The sequence below is a fragment of the Sinocyclocheilus grahami genome, unplaced genomic scaffold (assembly GCF_001515645.1).
Source record: "Sinocyclocheilus grahami isolate Dianchi unplaced genomic scaffold, SAMN03320097.WGS_v1.1 scaffold573.1, whole genome shotgun sequence".
Classification (NCBI taxonomy): domain Eukaryota; kingdom Metazoa; phylum Chordata; class Actinopteri; order Cypriniformes; family Cyprinidae; genus Sinocyclocheilus; species Sinocyclocheilus grahami.
Genome location: NW_015505752.1, coordinates 238,076 through 264,488, shown reverse-complemented (window position 1 = coordinate 264,488; position 26,413 = coordinate 238,076). Strand labels below are relative to the sequence as shown.

The 26,413-nt window shown below is 38.3% G+C and overlaps 1 protein-coding gene across 2 annotated transcripts; it reads left to right on the top strand.

Annotated features, from left to right (window-relative positions):
• The first annotated feature begins 1,809 nt into the window (after positions 1 to 1,809).
• LOC107556586 (proto-oncogene Wnt-3-like) lies at positions 1,810 to 26,134 on the top strand. Of its 2 annotated transcripts, XR_001605299.1 has the most exons (5): positions 1,810 to 2,154; positions 15,798 to 16,039; positions 21,514 to 21,779; positions 24,010 to 25,075; positions 25,217 to 26,134. XR_001605299.1 is itself a non-coding variant. In XM_016239718.1 (4 exons), exons 1-4 carry the CDS (start codon positions 2,075 to 2,077, stop codon positions 24,487 to 24,489), a joined length of 1,068 nt encoding a protein of 355 aa, XP_016095204.1. In that variant the 5' UTR covers positions 1,810 to 2,074; the 3' UTR covers positions 24,490 to 26,134. The 2 variants fall into 2 exon arrangements, 1 of the variants encoding a protein (XP_016095204.1); XM_016239718.1 differs by having other exon boundaries at positions 24,010 to 26,134.
• The last annotated feature ends 279 nt before the right edge of the window (positions 26,135 to 26,413 follow it).

The window sequence follows — 26,413 nt, the reverse complement described above, 5'->3', positions numbered from 1 at the left end:
TGCACGCACACGTATCCGGAACAATTAGTTCGGGGCATGGCATACTTAAATATGGAGACAACGTTCCCTGATGCCGTCAGCAGGCCCGACTCTGACTCAGCTGGTTTTCCTTGAAGTTAATACAGACAATATAGACCTTAATAAGACAAATCCACCTCTCTGAAACTCAGTGCTGACACCCTTTCATTCTTATTCCCTCCCAGCCTCCTCTCTCTCTCTTTCACTCCCTCTGTTTCTTTCTTTCTTTGCTACATTACCAGGGGGTGGTGCATGATTGACAGATGGGCAGGAATAATAATTTTTTTTTCAATAACACAAATTAAACATTCCTGGAAAAGAGGTGGGCACTTATGTGAAATATTTTTTTTTTATATGAACAGGAATTTGAAGTGAATTGGCCACAACCTACAGGAAACTGAATTGGAATTTGAATCGGAATGACAGGAAAAGGAATTCACTGAATTGCAATTCAGAGAAATTCAACAAAGGAAATTAAGTGTTCTTCCACCAAAAGTTAATCTATTAAATATGATGAAATATATAAACAAACTCTACATTTCTAGGTGACATTTAATCTATCTATCTATCTATCTATCTATCTATCTATCTATCTATCTATCTATCTATCTATCTATCTATCTATCTATCTATCTATCATCTCTGTAAGTCCTATAGACCTTCAAACTTTAAAGCTTTTAAAACTTTTTTCAAAACTTCCAAAGAATCTATTTTCAAAGCAACATTCATAGTTTTTCTTTGCTATTCTTTTCTAGTTAACAATTACAGTCATATTAATTTCTCTGAATGTGCTTAATTCTACTTTGTCACATTTGCATTGCAATTATTCAATTCAAATTTTGTCATCTGACAAAATATATGATTTACTCTCTTAATGCATTTCTAGGTTGTTCTGAGTGGAAAAGCACACATGCTTACTGATATAAAACTCATTTGAATGCAATTTTTCCCAGGTCTCCGGTATTTATACCTGAAACCATGGTCAGTTCACCTCTGTCCTGGCGTTTTGGGTCAGTCTGAGACAGAGGCTATATTAGAATGCATTGTCATCTTTTAGTGCCGTGTCTCTTTCTCAGCGCCGTCTGCCCTCATCCTATCCGAATGACAATAGTGTTTATGTAAAATGTGCTGCCTTTGGGCCACTGGGGCAGAGAACACTGCATGCCTGGCCCTGCCACACCACCTTTTACAGCTTTTTATTGTGTTCCCTTTGTGCCTCGTCGTCACAAGGGGAGGACGCGGCCATCAAAATTCTCCAAGACAAAATTCTTCACAACGTGTGAATGCATGTGCACGCACACGTATCCGGAACAATTAGTTCGGGGCATGGCATACTTAAATATGGAGACAACGTTCCCTGATGCCGTCAGCAGGCCCGACTCTGACTCAGCTGGTTTTCCTTGAAGTTAATACAGACAATATAGACCTTAATAAGACAAATCCACCTCTCTGAAACTCAGTGCTGACACCCTTTCATTCTTATTCCCTCCCAGCCTCCTCTCTCTCTACCTCTGTCTCTTTCTTTCTTTGCTACATTACCAGGGGGTGGTGCATGATTGACAGATGGGCAGGAATAATAATTTTTTTTTTTTTTTTGCGTAACCTAAGGCCATGCTCTGTGATTGGCTTGCCAGCTGACATCTCCAAACCTCGCTTGTTGTTTTTTTCCCCCTCTCTCTCTCACTCTCTCTCTCTAATATTGGCCCTGATGATCCTAAGGGGAAAAAAGTGGGGAGAGAAAAAGATATGTACCTTAGGGAAGAACCTCAGTGAGAGGGAGGGAATCAGAGGACGAGTAGGAGCGTGTGTGCGAGTGTGTGAAAGAGACACTTACTCTCCTAACTACTGGGACACACACACTTTCCTCACCCAACTCAAAGAAGCAGCAAACCCTGGAGATTTTTTTGCCTTCATTTAAACCCCAAAATTGCTAATTATTCTCTCAAGCATCCATCTTTTCCTTAAGACTTGCCGGCTGGAACTTAATTTTCAGCCCCTCTCTAGGAATTCTATGTACTGATCAATAGACAATTTCCATCCACACAAGACATACCTCATGGATTTGTACCTGGTTGGATATCTCATGTGCATGTGGTTGTCCAGCTCTCGGGTGCTTGGAGGCTATCCCATCTGGTGGTGAGTAGCAACAATCCCCACTTTCTGCATCACTTTCTCCAGTAGCACTGGGGGAGAATGGTGGTCAGTGATCATTTTTCAGAGGGAAGTAAATACAGAACACTTTCAGTTGACTGCGTGGAAAAAAGCTTCTCGACTCAGTCCAAAGAATCTTAACCTCAGCCACTGGAGGGACAGAAAAGGCTAGCCTGTCTTTTTCCTCGCTGCCGTGTTTCGCCCGGCTCCATTTATTTTGAATGTTCGAACGAGGATGTTTTTGAAGGTTGGAGTGTTGTGAAATAGATTCAGTGTGTTTGTCAGAGATAAGGTTAGGTTAAGGTGTCAGCCAGCAGGCTGCTGGATGGGGTATATTGTTGTCTTCGCTAATAGCCTCAGCACTCCAGCCGTGTTAGGAGTGTTAATTGGGGCATTAGTGTGGCTGTCCTTTGGCTTGGGTCGCAATAAATTCATTGAGGTTTAACCCTAAGTATCATTACACTTTAAACCTGAAGCTGCTTTGAACATTTATTTTTCTCTAAAGTCGTTGTGTTGTGTATTACAATCGTATCTGTGATTTAAAAAACAATGATTAACAACATAACAACAGGCTTTCCAAATAAGAGCTCACTTTCCAGCATAATTCGTACAAAGTATAATGAACTGGGCCGCATAAAGATATCGCACACGCTTGTACTTTTCAGATTATTAATTTGAAATCAAAACCGTTCAAATCATTATGACATTAAAAATTGAGACTAAAGTAATTTCCTTTTAATTACCTATTATAACAAAAATTCTTCTTTCATTTGTTTCGCCATTTAAATATAGAAACAAATTAAATAATTAGCTACTTTAATCCTGCAATATTAATGCAATATATTAAAATAATAAATATAATACTGTATTTTACAGAAACAAATAAATGACATATCATTGTATATATTCATAACAGAATATGTTTATTTTAATATATCATAATTTGTACAAATTATGTTATTCCGATTTGATAGGTTAGTACTGTTAAAGCACTTATGTTCAGTAGATTTCGCTACATTCTGCAGAGATCATATTTACCTCCGAATAGTGCTGATATGTCATAGTTCCACTAATTACCCCATCCTCAAAATGCCACTGACCTCACAAGGTTCTCTTGTAACATGAGGCTTTTTGCAAAAATATTTGTGTAGGCGTACAACAAAAGCCCCCCTGGCTCATGATACAATACTTGTCAGAACTAATGTGCTTTAGTAGTCCCAGTTAGCATGTGGTCCCCGCTGCACTCTAGTTCCAAACCACCAGCATCTTCTGGTTTCGTTTATGAAGCGAGAGTTGCCAAACATGCAGTCGCACTCATAGACTTACACACACACAAAGGCCATGGGGCTGAAGCATTATTATGTGCGTGGCTTTACTCATATGTTGGCGTTTAGTGCCACCAGAAGAAACTGACAAAGAGCAAAGGAGTCTCGAGTCATTGACCCGCAGCTGTTTTCTTTGACGACGGTGTAATATTTACCCACTGATAATGCCTAACCTCTTTGATTTGGATAAATTGATAGTGGAGGGGAGAGAAAATGAGAGCGTGAGAAAGAAAGCGATATGAAAACGTACATGGCTGCAGGTAAATGGGTAGATGCGTCATCATTTCTTGTCTTCTACCTGAATGCCATCAGTGAACCTGCGGTCCTAAAAAAGAACAGGAATAGATTAATAGAAAATAATATATGTTGCAGGTGAAATATCTCTACTGAGTGATTTAAATAAACAAAAACTTTCAAAACTAGTGGTCCTATGTCACAAAATGTAATAGATGATATTTTTTAAATGCCCATTTAATGAATTTTTGTGATAAAATAAATCTTGCTTTCATGCCTAAATTCAGAATCTGTGTTTTGAACTCAAATTCATGATTTTGACACAGGCATTTATTCCTAACAAATTAGTTTTAGGAAAAAATATATGATATAACAATTAAAATAATAATCAATAAAATAACTTTTAGTATAGTAATGTGACTGAATCAACTTGACTTATATTAAAACATAAAAAAGGCTATAGTAGAAACAGAAAAAAACTGGTGTGTTTTCAGTTGTTTTAAAGGTGTCAATCAAATGTATTTGTGTCTTATAGTGAGATTTTAATCCACACTGGTAGATCCTCTCCTTTTAATCCCTTCACATCTGAATGGACTTTAAATCTAAGACGAACAGTGTTGCAATAATCAGGCCAATTTCTTCCCTAATCTGTTTCAACAGCTTACCAGGCCGCTGATATCTGACTTTATCCTCTCAAGATGAACTAATTAAGCTCAGTCTTAAGCAGGGAGAGCTATTGAAAGCGATCAGCCTGTCTAGCTTTGTTCAATTTCACATGCATTACAGATGACGAGCGAGCTGAGACACAATCAGCAGTCACTCCGAATACCAGACAGAAAGGAACAAGGTATTTGTGGCTTCTTCCCACAACAGCACCGCAAAGCCGCCATCCGTTCCGATCCAGCTGGCTGTTTCCACCGCCGATCATCTGTTATCTATCAGAACCTCAGCTCGGTTACAACACAACAGCTCAGAAGAGGCCTGACCTCAGATGATCAAGTCACGGCTTGACCTGGAAACAGTTCAGTAGCTCTTATTATCTGAAGTACCCGTCAAAACAGTGGAAATGAACCACTCAAAACCATATACACTTTTAAATATTAGAGAGGTTAACTGGTTTACAAGTCCACCTTTTTAAAATATGTTTTAGTTTAATAGTTTTTTATAGGTTTTTTTAATAGTTTTTTTTAATAGTTTACTCATAAAGTTGCCAAAAACTAAACTAGCTAAAAAGCTAAACTGATAGTTAAATTTACATTTTTTTAACACATAATATGGATTTTAAGCTGCTCTTTTTGTAACAGCAACAATGTGGCTCACATTTAAGAATATATAGGCTTTTATTCTTAGTTTTCAAAAGGAAAGAGTCCTTTCAGATGGCAACATACGCAAACACTTAACATAAAACTCTAATTCTGAATTAATTAAAATTCAGAAAACTCTTTTTTGAGAGAACAGGCATGAAGGAGACAGCATTGGGAGGCCAGTCAGCATTCTGACCTGCTCTGGTCCCCTGCTGGCTTCAATGGGACTTGACTCATCTCTGCGAGAGAGGAATGTCATTATACACCCTTCATACCAAAGCCCCCCTTTGCATGTCAGCCAGTGTCACTGCTTTAATGATACTGCAAGAAAATCCACCAGCTGCAATTCAGTGTGAAAAGATCAAGGATGTTCAGGGATAATGGGGGCCTCTTAGGAAAAGGAGGGTGAAACAGATAGAAACCTTTACTTTTCAAATGTATTGGTTCAATATCAGTAGCAAACCAATCAATTGTATTGTTGCACAGCAATTGTGTGGGATGATTTAGGTAAACTGGAAAAAAAATTGTGGGTTACTTTAAAACAAATTACACTTTTTGAAATGGCTAGTAAATTTCATAAATAATTACAAAGAAAAGGCAAGTAAAAAAACTGAAATAGTATTTTTTTAGTATTAGTATTAGTTCAGCATTCTTTTAGATATGCTCCAATAATCTATTTTACTGTCAACATTGAAAAATAATCTTTAGCGCAAAGATAAAGAAAAGATTCACAAAAATAGAAAAAAGTAATAAAAACCATCTAACTTCTATTTAAATCACAGTTTTTGTTACAACTACTCGTGGGCCCCGTCTACCGTGAAATCTCATTGATCAAAAATTCTGCTCAGCATAACTGTATATTAAGCACTAAGCACTCATTTTTGATTATTTGCTTGTTAGGACACAGAAAAAGGTTTAGTATGCCACTGTTTTCACTGACTGAAACGCATGCACAGAGGTGCCTTATTAAATAAACTGGATTAAGAAGAAGAACGCACAGTTACCCTCATTCAAGGTTCGATGATGAATGGGTATGGACAACACCTGTGCTCTCTGGATCATCCAGACAACCTGAGGTTATCTCTGAAGTCATCCTATCACACACACACACATTAAATAGTGACAGTGGATGAGACAGAGATGGCTGGTGTGTGTCTGTGAGAGAGAGAAAAGTGGGAGGTACACTATGCGTAATTCTCTCATTAAAGGAAAATCTTTTTAAGTTTTAGAAGAAAAGTCACAAAATATTAATTACATTTTTAAACATTGTAATAACAATAAAAGTACATTAGACTGCCCAGTCTGCAATTACCACATTTTGACATTTGGCTAATGTTTGATCAGGCTTCCGAATGGAATTGGAAAAAAAAAAACATTTTGGTTCTGGTGAAAACCAAACTTCTAAGTCCATCTGAGTTCTCTTTAGAAGTGATTTAAGGAGTTGTGTAATACATCACAACTTTAATAAAAAGTGTCAGGTCACTTACGCAGGGACTGCCGGTGGAGTCAAAGCTCTCTGACAGCTCTGCTAGTTGAACAGTGACAGGCAGCAGCTCCCGGAGACAGAGCCACAGAGCCGTAACGTCACAGAAGTTTCCGTACTACAGCACCAGGCCAGCAGTTTCAGGATTGAGGTTTAGCATAGAGCTAACGACAACAAGCTATCATACTGTCCTTACATCACTTGGAGACTTGCACAAATAGTAGTACCATAAACAAAACATTCCCCTGCTGGAAAATCAAGCTTAAGCTGGTATTTGTATTTTGGCATGTGGTATCTGGTTTAGGCTTGTCATTAACCTACTACTAGCTGATGTAACTGGCTTCAGGAAGTCTGGAAGCCAGCTTGGACCAGTTAGAAACCAGCTACTATGTTTCATTCGAATGGCCTTCACATGCTTGCAACTACTGTTGTCCTCTTAAGTTAGCTAGCTACCATTTGAATCTTGTATTAATTAGCTACTTTAATCCTGCAATATTAATGCAATATATTAAAATAATAAATATAATACTGTATTTTACAGAAACAAATAAATGACATATCATTGTATATATTCATAACAGAATATGTTTATTTTAATATATCATAATTTGTACAAATTATGTTATTCCGATTTGATAGGTTAGTACTGTTAAAGCACTTATGTTCAGTAGATTTCGCTACATTCTAGACTAAAGTAATTTCCTTTTAATTACCTATTATAACAAAAATTCTTCTTTCATTTGTTTCGCCATTTAAATATAGAAACAAATTAAATAATTAGCTACTTTAATCCTGCAATATTAATGCAATATATTAAAATAATAAATATAATACTGTATTTTACAGATTCGAATGGCCTTCACATGCTTGCAACTACTGTTGTCCTCTTAAGTTAGCTAGCTACCATTTGAATCTTGTATTTGATTCTGCCGACAAAATATTTTAATAAAACCATTTCTCCCACTGAAATAAACAACAGTCTGGAACTACAGTTATTTTTTAATCGTTATATCAGACAACGGTCTGGTGGGTGGGCACCTCCCAGGAAAAATTCACAGAAAACAGACACCCAAGACGCATTAATCAATGACACATTTGCAGCAGTGCAGTTATTGCTGATTATAATATGAATACTCTAGTGTAACTTCTCTCACTAGCAATGGTACATGGGGTGTCATTAGTAAAAGAACAGGAACTGAGAGAGATAAAACAGGTTTGAACATTTATCAAGGATTCTGACTTTTTTTTTTTTTATCTGATAAGCCCAGAGCAGTTGAAATGCCAGTCAGAAGTGTGGCAGGAAAAAACCTAAACTGTTGATGGAGCTTGTGTTCCTGTTCTGACAGAATGACTGAGGAAAAGCCCCATCCTCAGGCTAACAAGCCTCTCTCTCTCTCTCTCTCTCTCTCTCTCCTTTTTAAGGCTTTTTTAAGTTAGTGGAAAAAGAGCTCAAGTCATAATAAGGCAACTGACCAAAATTAAAGCAGCATATAATTAAACTGAAATGGATACAACTTGGAATATTTGATAAAATTCCAAATATGATTCTGAAAAATTCAAGTGATACCTTCCATAAATACTGTAATGTACCACAAGACTCTGAAATGGACAATATACTGTATGGCCCACTGTATTGCCCATTGGGAAATTGTAAATTAATCAATTGTAGACCATTTTACTGACATTTAAATTAGAGACATTTGTTAAATTACACAAATGTTCCATCATTCAATAGGGGAACTGATTATGACAAGATGATTCTCTCTCTAATCCCTTTCCTCCCCATTCTCTCTCTCTCTGAAACTCTCTTCAGTCATGCAGCCTAAGGCACACATGCTTTCCATACATTTGGCACAAAAAGGTGTGTGTTATTTTCCAAAAATCTCTTATCTCCTGCTTCCTGTCTTAAAATGTCAAGTATGAGTTGAGGAAAGGGCAGAGATCCATACCTAACAATACAGAGATCTTTAAGCATGCTGTCGATCTTGACCAACATTTGGGATTTGAATAAGCCACGACTTTAATCTCTTTGCTGTGAAGTCAAAGTCGTGATGGAGCGCCTGCTGCTCGGACAGGCACAGATGCATTATGGGAGCACACTAAGCATTAAGGTGTGATGAGACATGAGAGTACTTGATAAGGCTTTATATTTGGATGAGCGGCCTAAATGTTAAGATCTCTGGTTTAAAACACACCTCAGTGTATCTCCAAGCAGCTCTGGCCAGGAATGTGTGGTGAATGTTCCCTGACCTGTCTGGGGCCTGGGGTAGCAGGCCAAAGCTGTGGCCTTGTAATGAACTCAAACACAGCTTTAACAAGGCATCAACCTCAAGAGCTCCAGGGGTCGGATGTCAAAAACTCACAAGTTCAAAGAGTTTCTTATTTCTTCTGCCTCTGGACAAAAACAGAACATTCAGCAGTGTGGTCATAGACAGGTGCCTCATCTCCCACTTTTTTGGAGAAGCTGGTGAATGCATGAGAGCTGAAAAAGTTGGCAACTGACATTATAATATCCTTTGTTTACGGTTTTATTTGGAGGGTGAGCAAAAAAGCTTAAAGGGATATTTCATGCCAAAAAAAAAAAAATTATGTCATAATTTACTCGCCCATGTCATTTCAAACATGTATGACTCTGTTCTGTATGTCTTTCTTGTGTGAAACAGAAAAAAGAGAAATTCTGAAAAAATAAAAATTACACGCAACTGTAATGAATGGGAACACAACAGCCCAATTAAAAGAATTTTAAAACTTGCCTAATACAGAAAATTCTTTCCTTCAGTACATTGGGCCTTATTTTAAATCCTTTTCTTAGAATGTGTTAATAACAGCCTACATTTGAAAACAATTTTATTATGCTTTTTTGACCAGCTTGACAACTCCTCATTCACTTTCATTATACTGAAAAGAGATTTTCAAGAGGCTTAATGTTTGGGTGGGTATCCCTTTAATCTTTAGCCAATGGCAAAATAACATTTCTCTGTTTTGTGTAGAGAGGAATTCCCTCACTTCATAATCCTTGTAGCTATGGTTTGCAATGGCTCATTAATGCTTGCGTCATTATTTTCTTGCACTGCAGTCGCCACCCACCCAGCAGCATGGAAAGTGAGCTGAAGGCTAGAGGTGGCCCTAAACCTGCTCAGACAAGCACCTGCTAGACCCTAAAGCTTCACTGTGTCTCCTCGCAGTAGCAGATTCCAGCAGACAAATTAGCAACTCACATCAACCCAATGTTTGTATTCCCCACTCGGCTGTGTCGCCACACCCTTCTTTCCTCAAAACAGTTTTGGTGCGTATTTATGTGTTTGCGATCCCCCCCACACTGATGCGTTCCTCTTCTCGTCCACTTCAGAGTCAATGGTGCAGATCACAACCAAACAAACCACAGATCACTGAGGACGTGAAGCATGCAATGAAAGCACGCTCGGGTCTGTATCAAAGCATGCAGTAAAATTCATCAAAAACACATCCATATCTAATTAGAGCTTCTACCTCATACATAGACACTGTCAAGGGCAGAGACAGGCTGATGCACAATTCAACACAACACACAAACACACTAATCATCCACATGGGTGAGAGATTAATGGACAGTTATGCTGCAAGCAGATGTGTAATTATGTAATTTACTCACTCAGCAAACACAGCAGAAAAACAGGCTCCACTTCCAGTAAGTTCCTATGTAAGGGGCCAGGGTTTCTCTCAGACACTTCGAAAATAATAATCCAAGCTGATAGGAATAATACATGGTGGAGTAAATGAATGACACACTATAAAATATATCATTCTGTAGCCATGGCTTCTTGGATGGAATTATGGTAATAAATAAAGGCAAAAAAGAACAGGCACTAGTTTCACTGCTCTTCCTTTAAGTGAAAGTACACCCCCAAAAAATTCTGTCATCATTTATTCACCCTCATGTTATTCCAAAACTTTCTTATGTGGGACACAAAAGATATATATATTAACATCTCAGTTTTTGTTTTTTAAACAATGGAAGTCAATGGGGTCCAAATGTTGACTTGACTTTCATTGTGTAGACGGTAACACTTTAAGGTTCCATGTGTTAACATTAGTTAACTACTAACAATGAAAAATACTTATAAAGCATATATTAATCTTAGTTAATATTGATTCAAACATTTACTAATACATTATTAAAATCAAAAGCTGTACCTATTAATGTTAGTTAATGGATCTGAGCTAACATGAACTAACATTGAACAGTTGTATTTTTTATTAATTAACGTAAATAAAGATGAATAAATGCTGGGTAATAAATAAAGGCAAAAAAGAACAGGCACTAGTTTCACTGCTCTTCCTTTAAGTGAAAGTACACCCCCAAAAAATTCTGTCATCATTTATTCACCCTCATGTTATTCCAAAACTTTCTTATGTGGGACACAAAAGATATATATATTAACATCTCAGTTTTTGTTTTTTAAACAATGGAAGTCAATGGGGTCCAAATGTTGACTTGACTTTCATTGTGTAGACGGTAACACTTTAAGGTTCCATGTGTTAACATTAGTTAACTACTAACAATGAAAAATACTTATAAAGCATATATTAATCTTAGTTAATATTGATTCAAACATTTACTAATACATTATTACAATCAAAAGCTGTACCTATTAATGTTAGTTAATGGATCTGAGCTAACATGAACTAACATTGAACAGTTGTATTTTTTATTAATTAACGTAAATAAAGATGAATAAATGCTATAACAAATCAATAGCTCATTGTTAGTTAATGCATTAAATATAGTAACAAATGGAACCTTATTATAAAGTGTTACCATGGGATCAAAAAAAGTGTTTCAAAATATTTTCTTTAATGTCCCAGAGATGAACCAAAGTCATACATTTCTTTGTTGGTTGAATTATCCCTTCAAGACAGTGGTTCACAATCCTAAACACACACACACACAGAAATAAGATTCAAGAAAAAAATTATAACTCTTATAAAGACATGGTCACATGAAGACATGGTTATAATGATCCTAAATGTAAAAGTACAACAATTTCTGAAATGTTTCTACAACATTTTGTAAAATGTCCATTCGCACTAAAGATCTTATATTGAAGTGCAATGTGAACAAGTGCATCACCAATGTCCACAGCTATATATCCCTTTATGCATGTATACTGTATGTACATGTATATATTTTTATTTTACTTTTTTTTCAGGAAGTCATATATTATTAATTTCAGCAAAGTAATTATCACAAAGTAGCTGCTCATTTGCACATATAACAATATTATTGCATATTGTGATTGTCTATTTATTTTTACATTTTAATAAACAAAGTTGGATTATTTTAATTACTGTTATATGCACACAAAAACTTTGTACACATGCTCTTCAGCTGGCGTATGCATAAAAACTATTTGTTCCTCTCTTTTAACACTGATATGAAATTTAGGAACAAATCTGATCCCCCCCCCTATGTTTTGCACTGCCAGTTTTTGGGTTTCAAATAATGCTGTTATAATACAACAGAAATACCAGAGTATTTACAGGCCTTCAAATATTGTGTGGACATTAGGGAGCCTTTAGAATTAAATATTATATAATGGAGAGACATGTACTGTCTCAGCTGTTTGAACGCTTCCACTTTCACCTCCAAACGGACACAAACATCAGCGTTATGACGTCAACTCCCTGACAAAGTTGACAGTGCGGTGACGCACCCATATGATGCATCAAAGGCAGCAAGATGCACAAGTAATCTCGACATAAGACTCTCGGCTCCTCTGATACAAAGACTCACCTCTCACACCTCCTCTGATACCTGGCAGCCCGTTAACATCTCCCAGCTCTGTGTTCATGATTTCACACAACATCAAACAGAGAGAATGTGCGACTGGAGCGAGGGAGGAGAGCAAAAGAGAAGCCGAGAAGCCTCTGAGGGGGATTTTTCTCTTCTGACTTCAATGCTGGTGCTTTTGTGTGTGAGGGGTGCAGTAGTACACTCATCTGTCAGAGAGACTGGCGCTGTGATAGGGTTGCACCCCGCGGGGGGCCTGAGGTCATCGTGAGCGGCTGATCTCTAAAATGTGTGATCCTCCACTGGCCCGAAGGAGGAACCAGGTAAACCTCTGGCCCACAAGACAGCATCAATGTCAGCGCTGTCAGGCAGCATATCTCATCATAAAAGCATGGAATACTGTTTTTGCACACTTTGAATTCACATGTTTAAACAAATATATATATATATATATATATATGGAAATGTAGAGATGCTTTTATTGAGAATTCCCTTTATAGAATTCTTAGAAGTTCTTAAAGGTGTCATATGACGTTGCTAAAAAGAACGTTATTTTGTGTATTTGGTGTAATGAAATGTTTTTATGCAGTTTAAGGTTAAAAAACACATTATTTTTCTCCTCTATGCCCCGCCTTTCTGAAACGTGCTGATTTTTACAAAACTCATCGGTCTGAAAAGCAAGGTGTGCTCTGATTGGCCAGCTATCCAGTGCGTTGTGATTGGCCGAATACCTCAAGCGTGTGACGGAAATGTTACGCCCCTTACCATACTGTGATGCCGTGTCCCGGAGCGAGGCGAGCGACGAGACAAAAACATTAAAACCCATTATAAACGAGGCATTTGTTGCATCCAGTGGGGACATAATTATGGATTATAATGACTTATATTGTCTTTTTACGCGTTGCGTTGCATCGCTCTGCGTAAACATAAAACCATGTCATGTCAACAAGTGCTGCTCTACACTGCTCAAAACTCGCGTTTGAATCATCAGTGGCAAATTCTTTAAATATAAAAAAACGTACTTACAGTCTGTGAGTCAGAACAGCCGGCATTGTAGTCTACTCTACCAGGATCAGGAAACAGTCCTCAAAAAAAATGTGCTGCACACAGAATATTTGGGTTGAACTGTTCTGGAACAGAGTTGTAAATACAGCTTAACCACTGATTTCTAGTCGTGTCCTCTTTTGGAAGGCCAAACAAAGTATTTTCGCTTTCGCAACGAACACACAGCATCTTCACAAAATGGCAGCGGCGGTGGCAGCAACAATAAAGTTACGCCTTCTTTCTTTGCGTGAACATTTGGGCGGTGTTATGCAAATCTTCCCACACAGTGACGTAGACATGTGGGGGCGTGTTTAAACAAGGCGTTTTAGGCGGGGGTGGACGAGTCTTAACTTTTATAAAGAATATCTCTTTGGGTTTGAGACTTTAGTCTTTGCAACTTTAGGGATCTTATCTATTCACGAACAGCTTGTAACACTCCAAAGAGAAAGGAAAACTTGAAATCGCATCATTTGACCCCTTTAAGAGATGCCTTGATCTCCCTTCAGTCAGTATGAAATGAAAATGTACCATTTGTTTTCTAAATGCATTTTATTGATCTTATTGTAAATAATTCTTCCATGAATGTGTTTATTTATTTTTTTTTACCAACTCAATTTCATAACCTGATTTTCTGGTGAAACTTCTGACTTCTCCCAATAATTTTGTCTGCTAAAAAATGTTTAGCCGTGTTGAAATTCTTTACATAATTTAACATAGTTTGTAAATTTCTCATTATGTTGTATTATCACCAAATCAATGTTTTTGTCAACTTTTTTTTATTTGTGAGTCATTGTAACAATGTTCACTAAAAAAAACTGATACAAAACCTGTGCTGATTGAAAGAGCACAAGTTGATAAAAAAACTGAATCCAATATTTTGCAATAAAATGGAGTAGCAAAAAAATGTATAAGCATATTTTTGTAGGCCGGTCATTTTGACTGGGAACAAAACAAGTGTAACAAGGAGCGGGGGAAATGGTTGAAAAAGTTGTTATACACTGTGTAAGCAAAGTCAGGACATTTTAGAACAATGTGATAACGTTAACAAGTACTTTCGGGAAACAGAAAATTCTGCCCATTTCTTTCTATAGACAGCAAACCCACATTCAGATCTGCCTCCATCCAATCAACAACGGATGGACAGAATTAAGTCCCCACCATACATTTTTTTGTGTACTTCACAATATGGTAGAAAAGATCTGTCACTACTTCTCTTTCATTGTGACTTTAACCTGAAATGTATAGTTTAAAAAAAAGTCAGCTATGGCAATATGATAAAAGTTTGTTTGATTTACTCAGAATAAACAATTCTTCTGCAAAATAATATAGTTTATTATTCAAACTGTGGGCTTTTTAGTGGTTTCCAGGCAATATAACAGCTTGCTGCATTAATATAGAATGTGTAGTCAGAAGTTTGCACTTACATTACCTGCATTTTCCAATGTCTTTTTACATCGGCTCATACGATCACAATTTAGAGTCTGAACTTTTGTTTTAAACATTTTTAAATGCTTTTTACAGACTGCGACATTTTACAGATTAGGTGTCACTGGGTTCAGAGGTTCATGCAGATATGTATTATAGCATCGTCTGTAAGAAAATGAGGACAGAACTGCTAATAGATTCATTTGCTGTACAACTTAATCTTTTCCAAACGTCACAGGATTTATAACACAGAATATTTAGCTCATTACAGCTCAAGACAGAGCGTGTGTGTTCTGCATATGTTATCAAAGAGACAATAACACACACACACTCCAAAAAAAAAAAAAAAAAAAAAAAAAAAAAAAAAAAAAAAACAGCAATGAAAGCTAAAGGAGGGTTACACCTACAGTATTAATAAAGTATGCATGTCAAAACAAGGACGACGTTAAAACTGTGTGATCTCCTTATTCTTATTTTGCACAGAGAAAGAAGCCAATAAGATTAATTACCAGTGTGAAAGTATCGTTTCTGGAATAACTAATAGATTGGGCCTGTTTCCATAAAGTGTTCATGAAACCATTGAGCTACTGTTTGGAAAAGAAGCAAATTTCTGAGGAATCTTCTGTCAGCTCATCTACTGCACACAACCACACACATGCATCCACTTGCAAACAGCCAAATATCTAATGACACACAGAGAGAGAGAGAGAGAGAGAGAGAGAGAGAGAGAGAACCAGATCAGCAAAGACATAAATGTTCTAACACACACACACAAAATCTTGCAGTGGATATAAGTGGTCATATACGAGAAGTATATAATAACTATAATAACTGACTAGATCACAATTTTCAACACTAACATCCAATCAACATCTAATACTAAAGTGAACATGTAAACTATACAAACCATAATAATCGTGACAAAAATACACATTAAGTAAATGATTCGATTACATAATCACTATGAACAACTGTACTCCATCGGAAGACTTATATCTTAGGTGTGCCCAGAGTTGGCTTTAATCTTCACACTTGTGTTTCAGGTCCCTGGCCCTTGGGCAGCAGTACTCATCCCTAGGCTCCCAACCCATCCTGTGTGGCTCCATACCTGGTTTGGTGCCAAAACAACTGCGCTTTTGCCGCAATTACATCGAGATCATGCCCAGTGTAGCAGAGGGTGTCAAATTGGGAATCCAGGAGTGTCAGCACCAGTTCCGAGGCCGCAGGTGGAACTGCACCACTATCAAGGACAATCTAGCAATATTTGGACCTGTACTTGATAAAGGTATGGGTTAACAACACACACCAGTCTACAAAATGTATAGTATTTAAATTGCAATTACAGAAAATAATTCAATTCTATACATATCGAAACTGCTTTTAGTCTATGTCAGTGATCCTCAAATCTGGCTCATGAGATCCACTTTCCTGCAGAGTTTAGCTCTACCCTAATCAAACACACCTGAGTTTGCTAATCAATGTCTTCAGGATCATTAGAAAAACACAGGTAGGTTTGTTTGATTATAGGGTTGGAGCTAAACTCTGCAGAAAAGTGTATCTCACGAGCCAGATTTGAGAATCACTGGTCTTTGTGCTATTATTACTTGTATTAAAAAATACCGTTGTGGAAAATATGATGAGAAAAGTAACACTGCAAGATATTAATGACTTTATCATGTTTTTAGAAAAATGTTTCAAATAATGTAATCATAGTATATTGGGGATTACTCCACTTTAGTAATAGCTGCTTGCTTTAAACTGAACCACTTCAGTGCGATAATTAATTACTCAAACAGATCCTACACATATAACAGGGGTGGCGAACGTCAGTCCTGGAGAGCCGCAGCCCTGCAAAGTTTTGCTTCAACCCTAATCAAACACACCTGAACAAGCTAATCAAGGTCTGAAAGGTTACCAGAAAGCTACAGGCAGGTGAGTTTTAATTAGAGTTGGAGCTGTACTCTGCAGGACTGAGGCTCTCCAGGACCGGAGTTCGCCACCCCTGACATATAAGATGAATTAGCAATATCCACAGCATAAATATAATAGTACAATTTACTGTATAACAGCACGGACAATAAAACAAAATCACAAGGAACCATGCTAGTCAGAATGTGTAACATTCTGTTTTCAGAACAACAAGCTACATGTAAGTCAGCATCGTAAAATAGTCTCCAAAACACATACATTTAAATTAGAGTAGATTTATACATTAAAATGAATTTAAATCCTGTAGTTGAGCTAATATTAATATTACCTAAAAGTCATAGTTTAGCTAATGTTTTCAAAAGGACAGTTTTCACTGGTTGAATTTCTTTTTAATTAAATCTTATATATTTTGACATTAAATTATTAAATGTTTATGCATTTCTTTTTAAATGTTTAGTACCAGATATAAAGTTTTTTTTTTGTTTTGTTATTAAATTAGTATTTTCATCAGCCAAATTGATTTGCCACTTCAGTAAGTATAAAAATTAACAATTCCTTTGATATGTCACACACAAGCTTCCTTTTTTAATTGAAAATATGTAAATGAAAATCAAGGAATTTCATTCATGGAAAACAGTCCATGTAGTAGTGTAACATTTTCAATTTCTATGCACATCTTGCTATTGTTGAGGTGAAGAGCACAAGGACAACTTTACTAAAATCACTTCTTAAATAAATTGATGTAACAGAACATTGGTTGTCAGTCATGACAGAAAGCACCCTAATAGGTCTCTCCCTCACAAAATTCACATAAGCTGTGTTTCAAATGCACTTTTTCTATGCACTATGTACACTATGTACCATCCAGTGTATGAATTTTAGAAGGTTATTTTGTCATACAGCATCGGAGTCTGATAGCCCCTCGGCTACATAAGGAAAGCTATGAAAGTTGAGCACACTAAGTGTCCAACATTCCATGTTTCATTTTTTTCAGTTAAATAAGTGCATCATCCGGGTATAAGCAGTACACGAACTGGGTACACAAACTGGGACATACCTATACATGCTGGACGGTTAAGATGCTAAAGCAGTTAGCCGCAGTGCAGGACCTGGGCAGGAACAGGCAGTGAGTGAGGGAGAGACAGAGAGAGAAAAAGAGAAGGGAGGCCAAATGAGATTACAAGCAATAGAAAAGGGCTAGAGGGTTCACTTCGACCCCTACTGTGCATGAAGGCCAGTATGAGCCATCCCTGTGTTCCTCTTACCACCCGGCTCCCACGGATGCCGCATTCACACGCCCTTTTGACTGTGTCATGAAAGCAGGCTGAAAGGGAATCTCCCATCCTTCCCCATCATGAAGGAAGAGAGGTGGAAGGCAGGGGGAACTCAAGAGGGGGATGAGGAGACGATGAAGGAGACGGACAGTACAAGGTGAAGATAAGGAAGAAGGTTCTCTGCTTGCGTTCGGATTGGGCTGATTGGTCCTCACTGGATTATTATTTTTTTAATGCTTAGGAATATTTTGGCATAGAGGCCGGGATGAGATGTATGTGTGTTTTGTGTATGTGTGTCACAGGAGGTGGGGGGGTGCTCCTTTTGGGAATGCCAGCCCTTGCTCTGGGCAGCGCTGAACTGGGCTATGGGGTGCGGGGTGCTGGGCCCTTTTGTGTGGGTAATACGGTGTGACAACACAGAGACAAAGGCGGATTCATGGACCCAGCAGGTAGCGGGAGCTGCGCTCTTCTAGGCCCTTGGCCAGGGCTCCTGGGGCCCAGAGCTCACAGTTCTCTGTTGTGGTGAACCCGGCTGGGCCTGCCAGAACCAACTGGGCCTCCTTCTGGCCGCAAACCCAGAGAGGTGCGCGCCCAAACACAACCTTTATTAAAAAGGACTGCTTGTCTATGTATGCGGACATGAACTTCCTGCAAGAATAAAACAAGAATACCAGGGATGAGATGAGTCTGCAAATTCATAAGAAACAGCTAGACGGCATCAAACGTCCATAATGACTTGTGAAACGCTTGTCAAACACAGTTTTTGCTCCAGTGTTTATGCATTTCCTGTCGAAACAGGAAGTTTGAGAGGGACATGTTCAAAAGGATTAGCCTCAAAAGCATACGGCTTTAGTTACGTCACACTCATGAACCATTATTTGCTACTTGCTAATCAGTTGTAGATGTAGGAGTGACATTCTCATTCTAAAGAGTATCTGACTGGACAAAAATCTGTGTAGTGCAGAATGAGTCATCACTATTTTCCTGGAAGAGAAAGACTGTAAGTTTTAAATGTGGATATCTGCTAAATGCTAATTTTGTTCGTTTTTCAGGACTACACTAACATATACAGTAGTTGAGTTTGAAAACTCATACTGAAGATAAGGAATGAGCTCTGCAAATGTTAAAAAATCTATGTTCTATATAGTATGAACGTGTAGTATGAATGAAATCCAGGCACACTACATATGCCATGTTGGCTTTGTATTGTGACTTGTGACATTGGATGTGCACTACAGAATCTGTCAAAGTAGTAAGTCATCCAGATACTTTACTCATAAACTGTTTAATGAATTCACATACTGTTTAATGCCTAATATAGTAGGTAAGTATGCATATTCAGACACAGAGTAGATGACTTCAAAACTAGTAAACATTTACTAAAAAATCACAATTTTGATTGTTGCTTATGACAGTTGTGGTTAGCAAGTCAGAATTCCAAAGCCTATTAAGCTACCTTACTACTGTCTACAGAGACAACTCCCTTCCAAGAAAGCATCTTAACTGTCATGGAATGTAATAATCGAATGAAAAGGACATTTCTTTTTTTCTTTTTCAATTAAGTGCACTACAGCTTGACTCACATTTCAATAGTTTTCCATTAGCATATTGCTAACCTAAGGGCAAAATACACCACAACCAAGTATTAAAATATACAGCACACACAAAAAATGGTAAATTAAATCATTTGTATTGAATGACATTCATTATAAATATTTTTTTTCTTGCCTTATCCACCATTATGGATTTCTTTTTCACTGAGCTTGTTTCAGTGTATTATGGGATTTAAAGGGATAGTTCACCTCCCACCCCTTCCCCACAATTAGTCAGTGGTGTCCAATGATATTTTGAACCCCAATGACTTTTACTGCATGAGCAAAAACAGATGAAACATCAAAATACATCCAAGATTTTGCTCAGGAGGACAAAAAGGAAAAAAAGAATGCTGGAGAGTGCTGGACAGAATTACATAATTATTGTACTAGAATGATAACACGTTACCATGACATTCATCATCCAAACACAACATTGTGAAAAGGCGCATTGTTTTGGTCACACATTACCCACAATACACCAGCATATTGCATGTGTGTGGGCACTCCTTTAGATAATCTTACACCATTATAGGCCTTACTGATCCCTGACAAACTCGGTCTGAGAACCACTGTCATTAGAGGCACTTAAATGTTTGGGGTGATGTAGTCATATGGGGTGGTTGGGTAGCAGTTTTTCCTGTAGGGACCAAGAGAACTGGTGAGCCACAGTAAGTGTGCTGTGATTGTGAAACGATGGTGTCTGGTTACATAATAAGCTGTTGCATTCAAAGGGGGCGTAACTCCATCTCTCAGAACATGCCTTCAGAAACCAAACACGCAGACTTATTGCTGGCTTTCACACACGTGGCCGCGGGACTTGGACAGGTGGGAGAATGGGGACGGGAGGGGGGCTCCCGAAACATTATCCAGAGAGAAACCAGCACACCTTTGAGATGACACAGCGTCAGTGAAACCTCAGGCTGAATTTAGCCACAAGTGACATGATCAACAATCGTCCCGGTGCTGTCAAGAGACGTTTACAGAGCAGCACTCAAACACCTCGTCAGTATATTCCAGAGCTCATCACAGAAAATGATCCATGCCCTGAAGTCACAGCACAGATAGATGAGAGACTTTTGGGAGGGCCACAGTTAAAGAGGCAGGGATCTCCTTCAAACCTTTTACAAGAGCCACATGATAGACTCAGTTCCAAAACAGAGTGAACTGTCTCGCTGTCTAAATACAGGGACTTCATAACTAGGCAGCATCCTAACTGTTATGGTACCAGAAATGACTGATTAGGAATTCTCTAGATATGCAGCAACACCATGTGCCATGAGTACAGCACTGGAGACTCTTGAAATGTTTTGAAGAGTCAGCTGTATTGCAACAAGCATAAATGTATAGTGCATTCAAAATCATTGGGTAAAATAATCTATTATTAGTAATAATTAACTACTTTTATTGATACTTTTTGGTAGTAAAATAAATATGACTTTATTTGCAATAAAATATTTCTCACACCTTGTCCGAGGTCATTGCAGTGCATTCTGGGACTGCCTTCTCCAATAATAATACACACAATGCTGTTTTTCACCCACAAACTAAAATTCCATCATCATTTACTCACACTCACGTTGTTCCAAACTTGTATGACTTACACTGTAAGAAAAAAAAATCAGTAATTATTTTTTTTAAATTAGAACACGTACTGTTAAATCTCAGCCAGGACATTATCTGTTAAATATACAGACATTTCTTTTAACTATAAAACACAACACAATTCAAGGTGTCACTTAAAATACAGGTAAAACACTTGTGAAAACCTTTTTCTCAAAATAGCATCTCTACGTTCCACAGAAGAAAAGTAAACTATCCCTTTAAAAGGCAACATAACTAAGCAACTCTCTAGGTTTTGGAGAAGGGCATGTGTCTGTCAGAGCAAGGAAAACTTATAGCCATAACATGAAGAAATGTTTACTCAAATGTCATTTAAAAAAAAATCTCTTTCTTCTCTTTAGCCACAAGAGAGTCTGCATTTGTTCATGCGATTGCGTCAGCTGGAGTGGCGTTTGCAGTGACCCGTTCATGTGCAGAGGGGACCTCCACAATGTGCGGCTGTGACTCCCATCATAAAGGCCCGCCGGGAGAGGGATGGAAGTGGGGTGGCTGCAGTGAAGATGCAGAGTTTGGGGTTTTGGTGTCCCGAGAGTTTGCAGATGCTCGTGAGAACCGACCAGATGCTCGGAGTGCCATGAACAGACACAACAATGAGGCAGGACGGATGGTAAGAGACTCATGATCTTTCTAACTGATTTCAAATATAATGTTGATGGAAAATATTCTATGCTATTTTTATGAACAATTCTGTATGTACGCTACATTCAAAGGTTTGGGGTATTGGCGTATTAACTTCATCAAAAAATACAGTAAAGAAATTCATAAAATTACAGAAGATTTCTATTTCAGATAAATTCTGTTCTTTTTAATTAATAACAAAAATCAAAAAATCCTGAAAAAAAGTGTCACTTCAAAAATTGTTTTCAACATTGATAATAATAAGAAATGTTTCTTGACTAGCAAATCAACATATTAGAATGATTTCTGAAAGATCATGTGACACTGGAGTAATGATGCTGAAAATTCAGCTTTGCAATAACGGGAATAAACTAATTAAAATATATATTAAAATGTAAAACCTATTTGAAAATATCATCATATTTCACAATATTACTGTTTTATTGTCTTTTTAAATTGTGTTTTTGAACAAAATGCAGCCTTGGTGAACATAAAAGACTTCTTTCAAAATAATAATTTTAAAAAATATTCTGACCCCAAATTTTTTGACTACCTTGTAGTGGACACCTTCTTAGATTTAACTTTTGACCCCAATTAATTCCAAGGTATGACATTTTGGTGTCTACATACTTAAAGTCTTATTGTGTATTTCTTTATTTAAGTATCCTTATATATATATGTATACTGTATATATAATATCCTAATACTTAGCACCAATGGATATGATCGTCACAGTTTTGAAACTTAATACTGTGTCCACTCTTTACATGTTGAAGGGAGACATATGTAACGTGAAAAGAGAAAAGCTGAGAAAACACACCATATCTGTGAAACCACTTTAGGTAAAGTGTGTACTTTGCACACCATACCAAACAGAAATGCAAAATAATTGCTGCTTTCACATACTCCATTTGTCATTGCTCGGACAGTTAGTTCCGCCCCAAATTCACATGATTGGCTGAGCAAAATGTTGTTTTTGTCCCAGTCGGACCATTGAAACAGATTGTGATTCCAGTAGTACCACAGAAATTACACACTTCACCTTTAAGCCAGCAGGTTCATGATAACCAAACAAAGAACAAAGCTGTACTTGTGCCGCTCCTGGGTGGGTCCTACCTAACAGTTCACAAAGGTGTTAATGCACCGCAGATCTGTCAAATATCTCCTGATCCCTTTTCCGAGATACTTTCAACTTTAAAACTGGTATTTTCATGAGAAATTACTGGGTAATTACCTCTCTTATCCTTTCATGCCTCTCATACGTTGCATCTGTACTGAATCCGTGACACTCAGTTGGTGGTTTGCAGAAGGCAGGGAGAGAAGAATAACACTGGGGTTCAGGGTTTAGCCCATCACTGCTGCTGTCATGACTTGGAGTCTTTGCGCTAAAGGTGCTTAAGGGGCAAAAGGCGAGACCACACTGCAACAGAACGCCGCTTTGATCAGCGAGGGACCACAGGAGCAGGCACTGAGACAGTCGGCCCTGGCAGGACCCTTGCGTACTCCATTGTTTCGACACAGCCTGAGGGACCCGCCCAGGGCCTAAGGAGTTCGGGACATGATGTCAGCGGCCCCAACTAGACCCCAAGGGACCTGCAAACACCTGCCTTCTGCCACAGCTGGGGAATTCTGAAGCTAAATATAGCAAGTGAATTAAGGCAAACAAACCAAAACAAAGACATATAGTGCCTGTGGCGAACTCCATTAAGCGGGACTTCAGAAGAGAATTAGTCGAGAAATGCAAGGGCCTGTCTGCACGCTCAGCACCTGAACAACACCTGTGGCCTGAGCCTGAGAGTATGCAGAAGAAGTTGCAGTCCATGTAGTCTTATGTAGATCCTGATTTAAAAATCTGCTTTAGAAAGGACAGGGTGACAACACACAGGGTGGCAATATTTAGGCAATAAAAGATAGCTGTCTGGACGTAAGCCAGAAGTTGAATATAGCAGGTAATTGGAGCGATGATATTTAGAATGATATGCAGCATGACTGCAATTGGGATACTGCTTATATGCTATAGTTCTTCAAACAGAAAGCAACATTTCACGCAAAATTAGCTTACTGTTGGCTGTTGATAAATGGATAAAAGAAAAGCATCTGGCAGAGAAATAATAAGAAATGCAACTGGCCTTTTAAGTGGCTAAATCACAATCATTTTAAATGGTCCTTGATAGATAACAGCAAACTAATACCAATTTCCAATGTTTTCTCTTTTTCAGACCATCCTGGAAAACATGCACCTGCGCTGTAAGTGCCATGGACTGTCAGGCAGCTGCGAAGTCAAGACCTGTTGGTGGGCTCAGCCTGACTTCAGGCTGTTGGGGGACTACCTGAAAGACAAGTACGACAGTGCTTCCGAGATGATGGTGGAGAAACACCGAGAGTCCAGAGGCTGGGTGGAAACCCTACGGGCCAAATACGCCTTCTTCAAGCACCCCACAGAACGAGACCTGGTATACTACGAGGGATCGCCCAACTTCTGTGAGCCGAACCCAGAGACGGGCTCGTTTGGCACCCGCGACCGCGTCTGCAACGTATCGTCGCACGGCATCGAGGGCTGCGACTTGTTATGCTGTGGCCGAGGCCATAACACACGGACAGAAAAGCGCAAGGAGAAATGCCACTGCATCTTCCACTGGTGTTGCTACGTCAGCTGCCAGGAGTGTGTGAGGGTCTACGATGTGCACACATGTAAATAAGTGCGGGAAGAAAAGGACTGGTGGACATTAAAGGATGAAAAGAGAGAGAAAGAGAGGGAGAGACTGAGAACACACACAAGATAGTGGCACTTCTGTGGTATAACCCTTTACTAATGTGCCCTTTTTTTATCTACACGCCCCAAAAGATGCCCATTGTGAGCATCATGGTTACTACTGCCATTCCTCTCACTCTTTTTTTGTGGCATGCATTATTTCTGCAAAAGAAAAAAATTCCTTGTTATCATTCAGTCTCCTTTATCTGTAACACCATCTCTCTGATCATCTCGCACTACTGCCCAGGGGCTGAAACAGGATATGTTCAAATACAACCAATGACACTAGGCATGCATTAAAGAACAAGAGGAGGGGGGGAGAGGATGACGAGAAACTCTCGGTTAACTACTGAACGCTGGGTCTCGAAATATGCCCTACTATACTACTGAATCCAATGCAATGCCCATGTTTTCCCTCATGATCTCCTGAGGTTTCCCAATCCAAGGACATATTGTTCACTCCTACCATATTCCCTATAATTATACATGTTCAAATCATGGAACATATTGCTGTTTTCTACGTAAAAACTCTGGTAATTTGCTTTATACAGCCGTTTGGAGGGATGCAATTGATATATTAGCGTAGAATGCTGTGGGCGGTACAAACAGGAAATGGCATCATGGGTAGCCTACCTTCCGAATTTCAAAATAATTTTTTTGTTTGTTTTTTGCAGAACATGTACATGCAAAGCCATCGGTAACTCTCCTGGATGAGTGCAGGACAGCTGCTGAAATGCATGACAGCAGAATGCGACGACACACACTGGGCTCACGTGCACCCGACCAGTAAAATTTGCACTTACAAAACTACTAATGAGTATACTAATTCTAGAGATTACAATGATTATTTTTTAACATAATCTTTTTGATAAAGCTCCTCGTATATGACTGTGAAGGCTCCGTTTCAACACTTCCCTGATGAGAAGTTTGCATAGAGGAAGGAGAACAAGTGAGCAGGAGGAGGATAGTTAAGGAAAGAAACAGGAGGGTAATAAAGGAGGGAAGTGGCAAGCCAATTTCATTAAAAAAAAAATGCAACAATTTTGCGAGGTGGCAATTTTGTATTAATTCGTACGATTTGATGCGTAGGAAAACGTTCGATTATTAGAAAAAAGAAAGAATGAGGGTCCTTCCCTAAACCTAACAGTCATTGTGGCATAAGCAGATTGTATGAAATCGTACGAAGATCGTACAAATTTATACGAAGTAGCCACCAATTTGCAAATTGTCATGAGAGTGTGTTGCAAGGGGAGGACTGCTGTGGGTTCGAGTGTGTGAAAGAAAGAGCAGCTTCACAAAGCTGCAGCAGACTAGCGGAGGTTTCCATAGGACATGTTCTGACAGTCCCATACGCTTCCCATTAATTAAGTTTAACTACGCAATGCTAGTTTCACCTTCACACGATCCCTAAGGAGCCCTCTCACCAGTCACATCTTTGCTCCCTTTTCCATTTCTCCTTCCGCTATATCCAAAGTTTTGTACAAAGCCTTTAAAAGTTCGTAATTCCCTTTTTATTTTATAATCTGAAAATGTTATGTTTTTATGAATATTATTTATTACACAATGTATATATCTGTATGACTGAACTAAGATTATATATTTGAAGAACAAAACAGTCTCATGATTTTGCTTTTTAATATAAGATTGACTCTTGCTTTGCTGATATAGTATGCTATGTGCAGCCTCATTTATATTAATATATAATGCAGATAACACTTTTAACAACAGATTATTAAAATAACGCATAGCATACAAATAAAAATACTGTGGCATTGGCACGCAGCTAAATAAAGGGTTCAATCTACCCGATCACAATCACCTGATCCTCATGTCTGCATCGACTCTTGAGAGTGTGTTGCAAGGGGAGGACT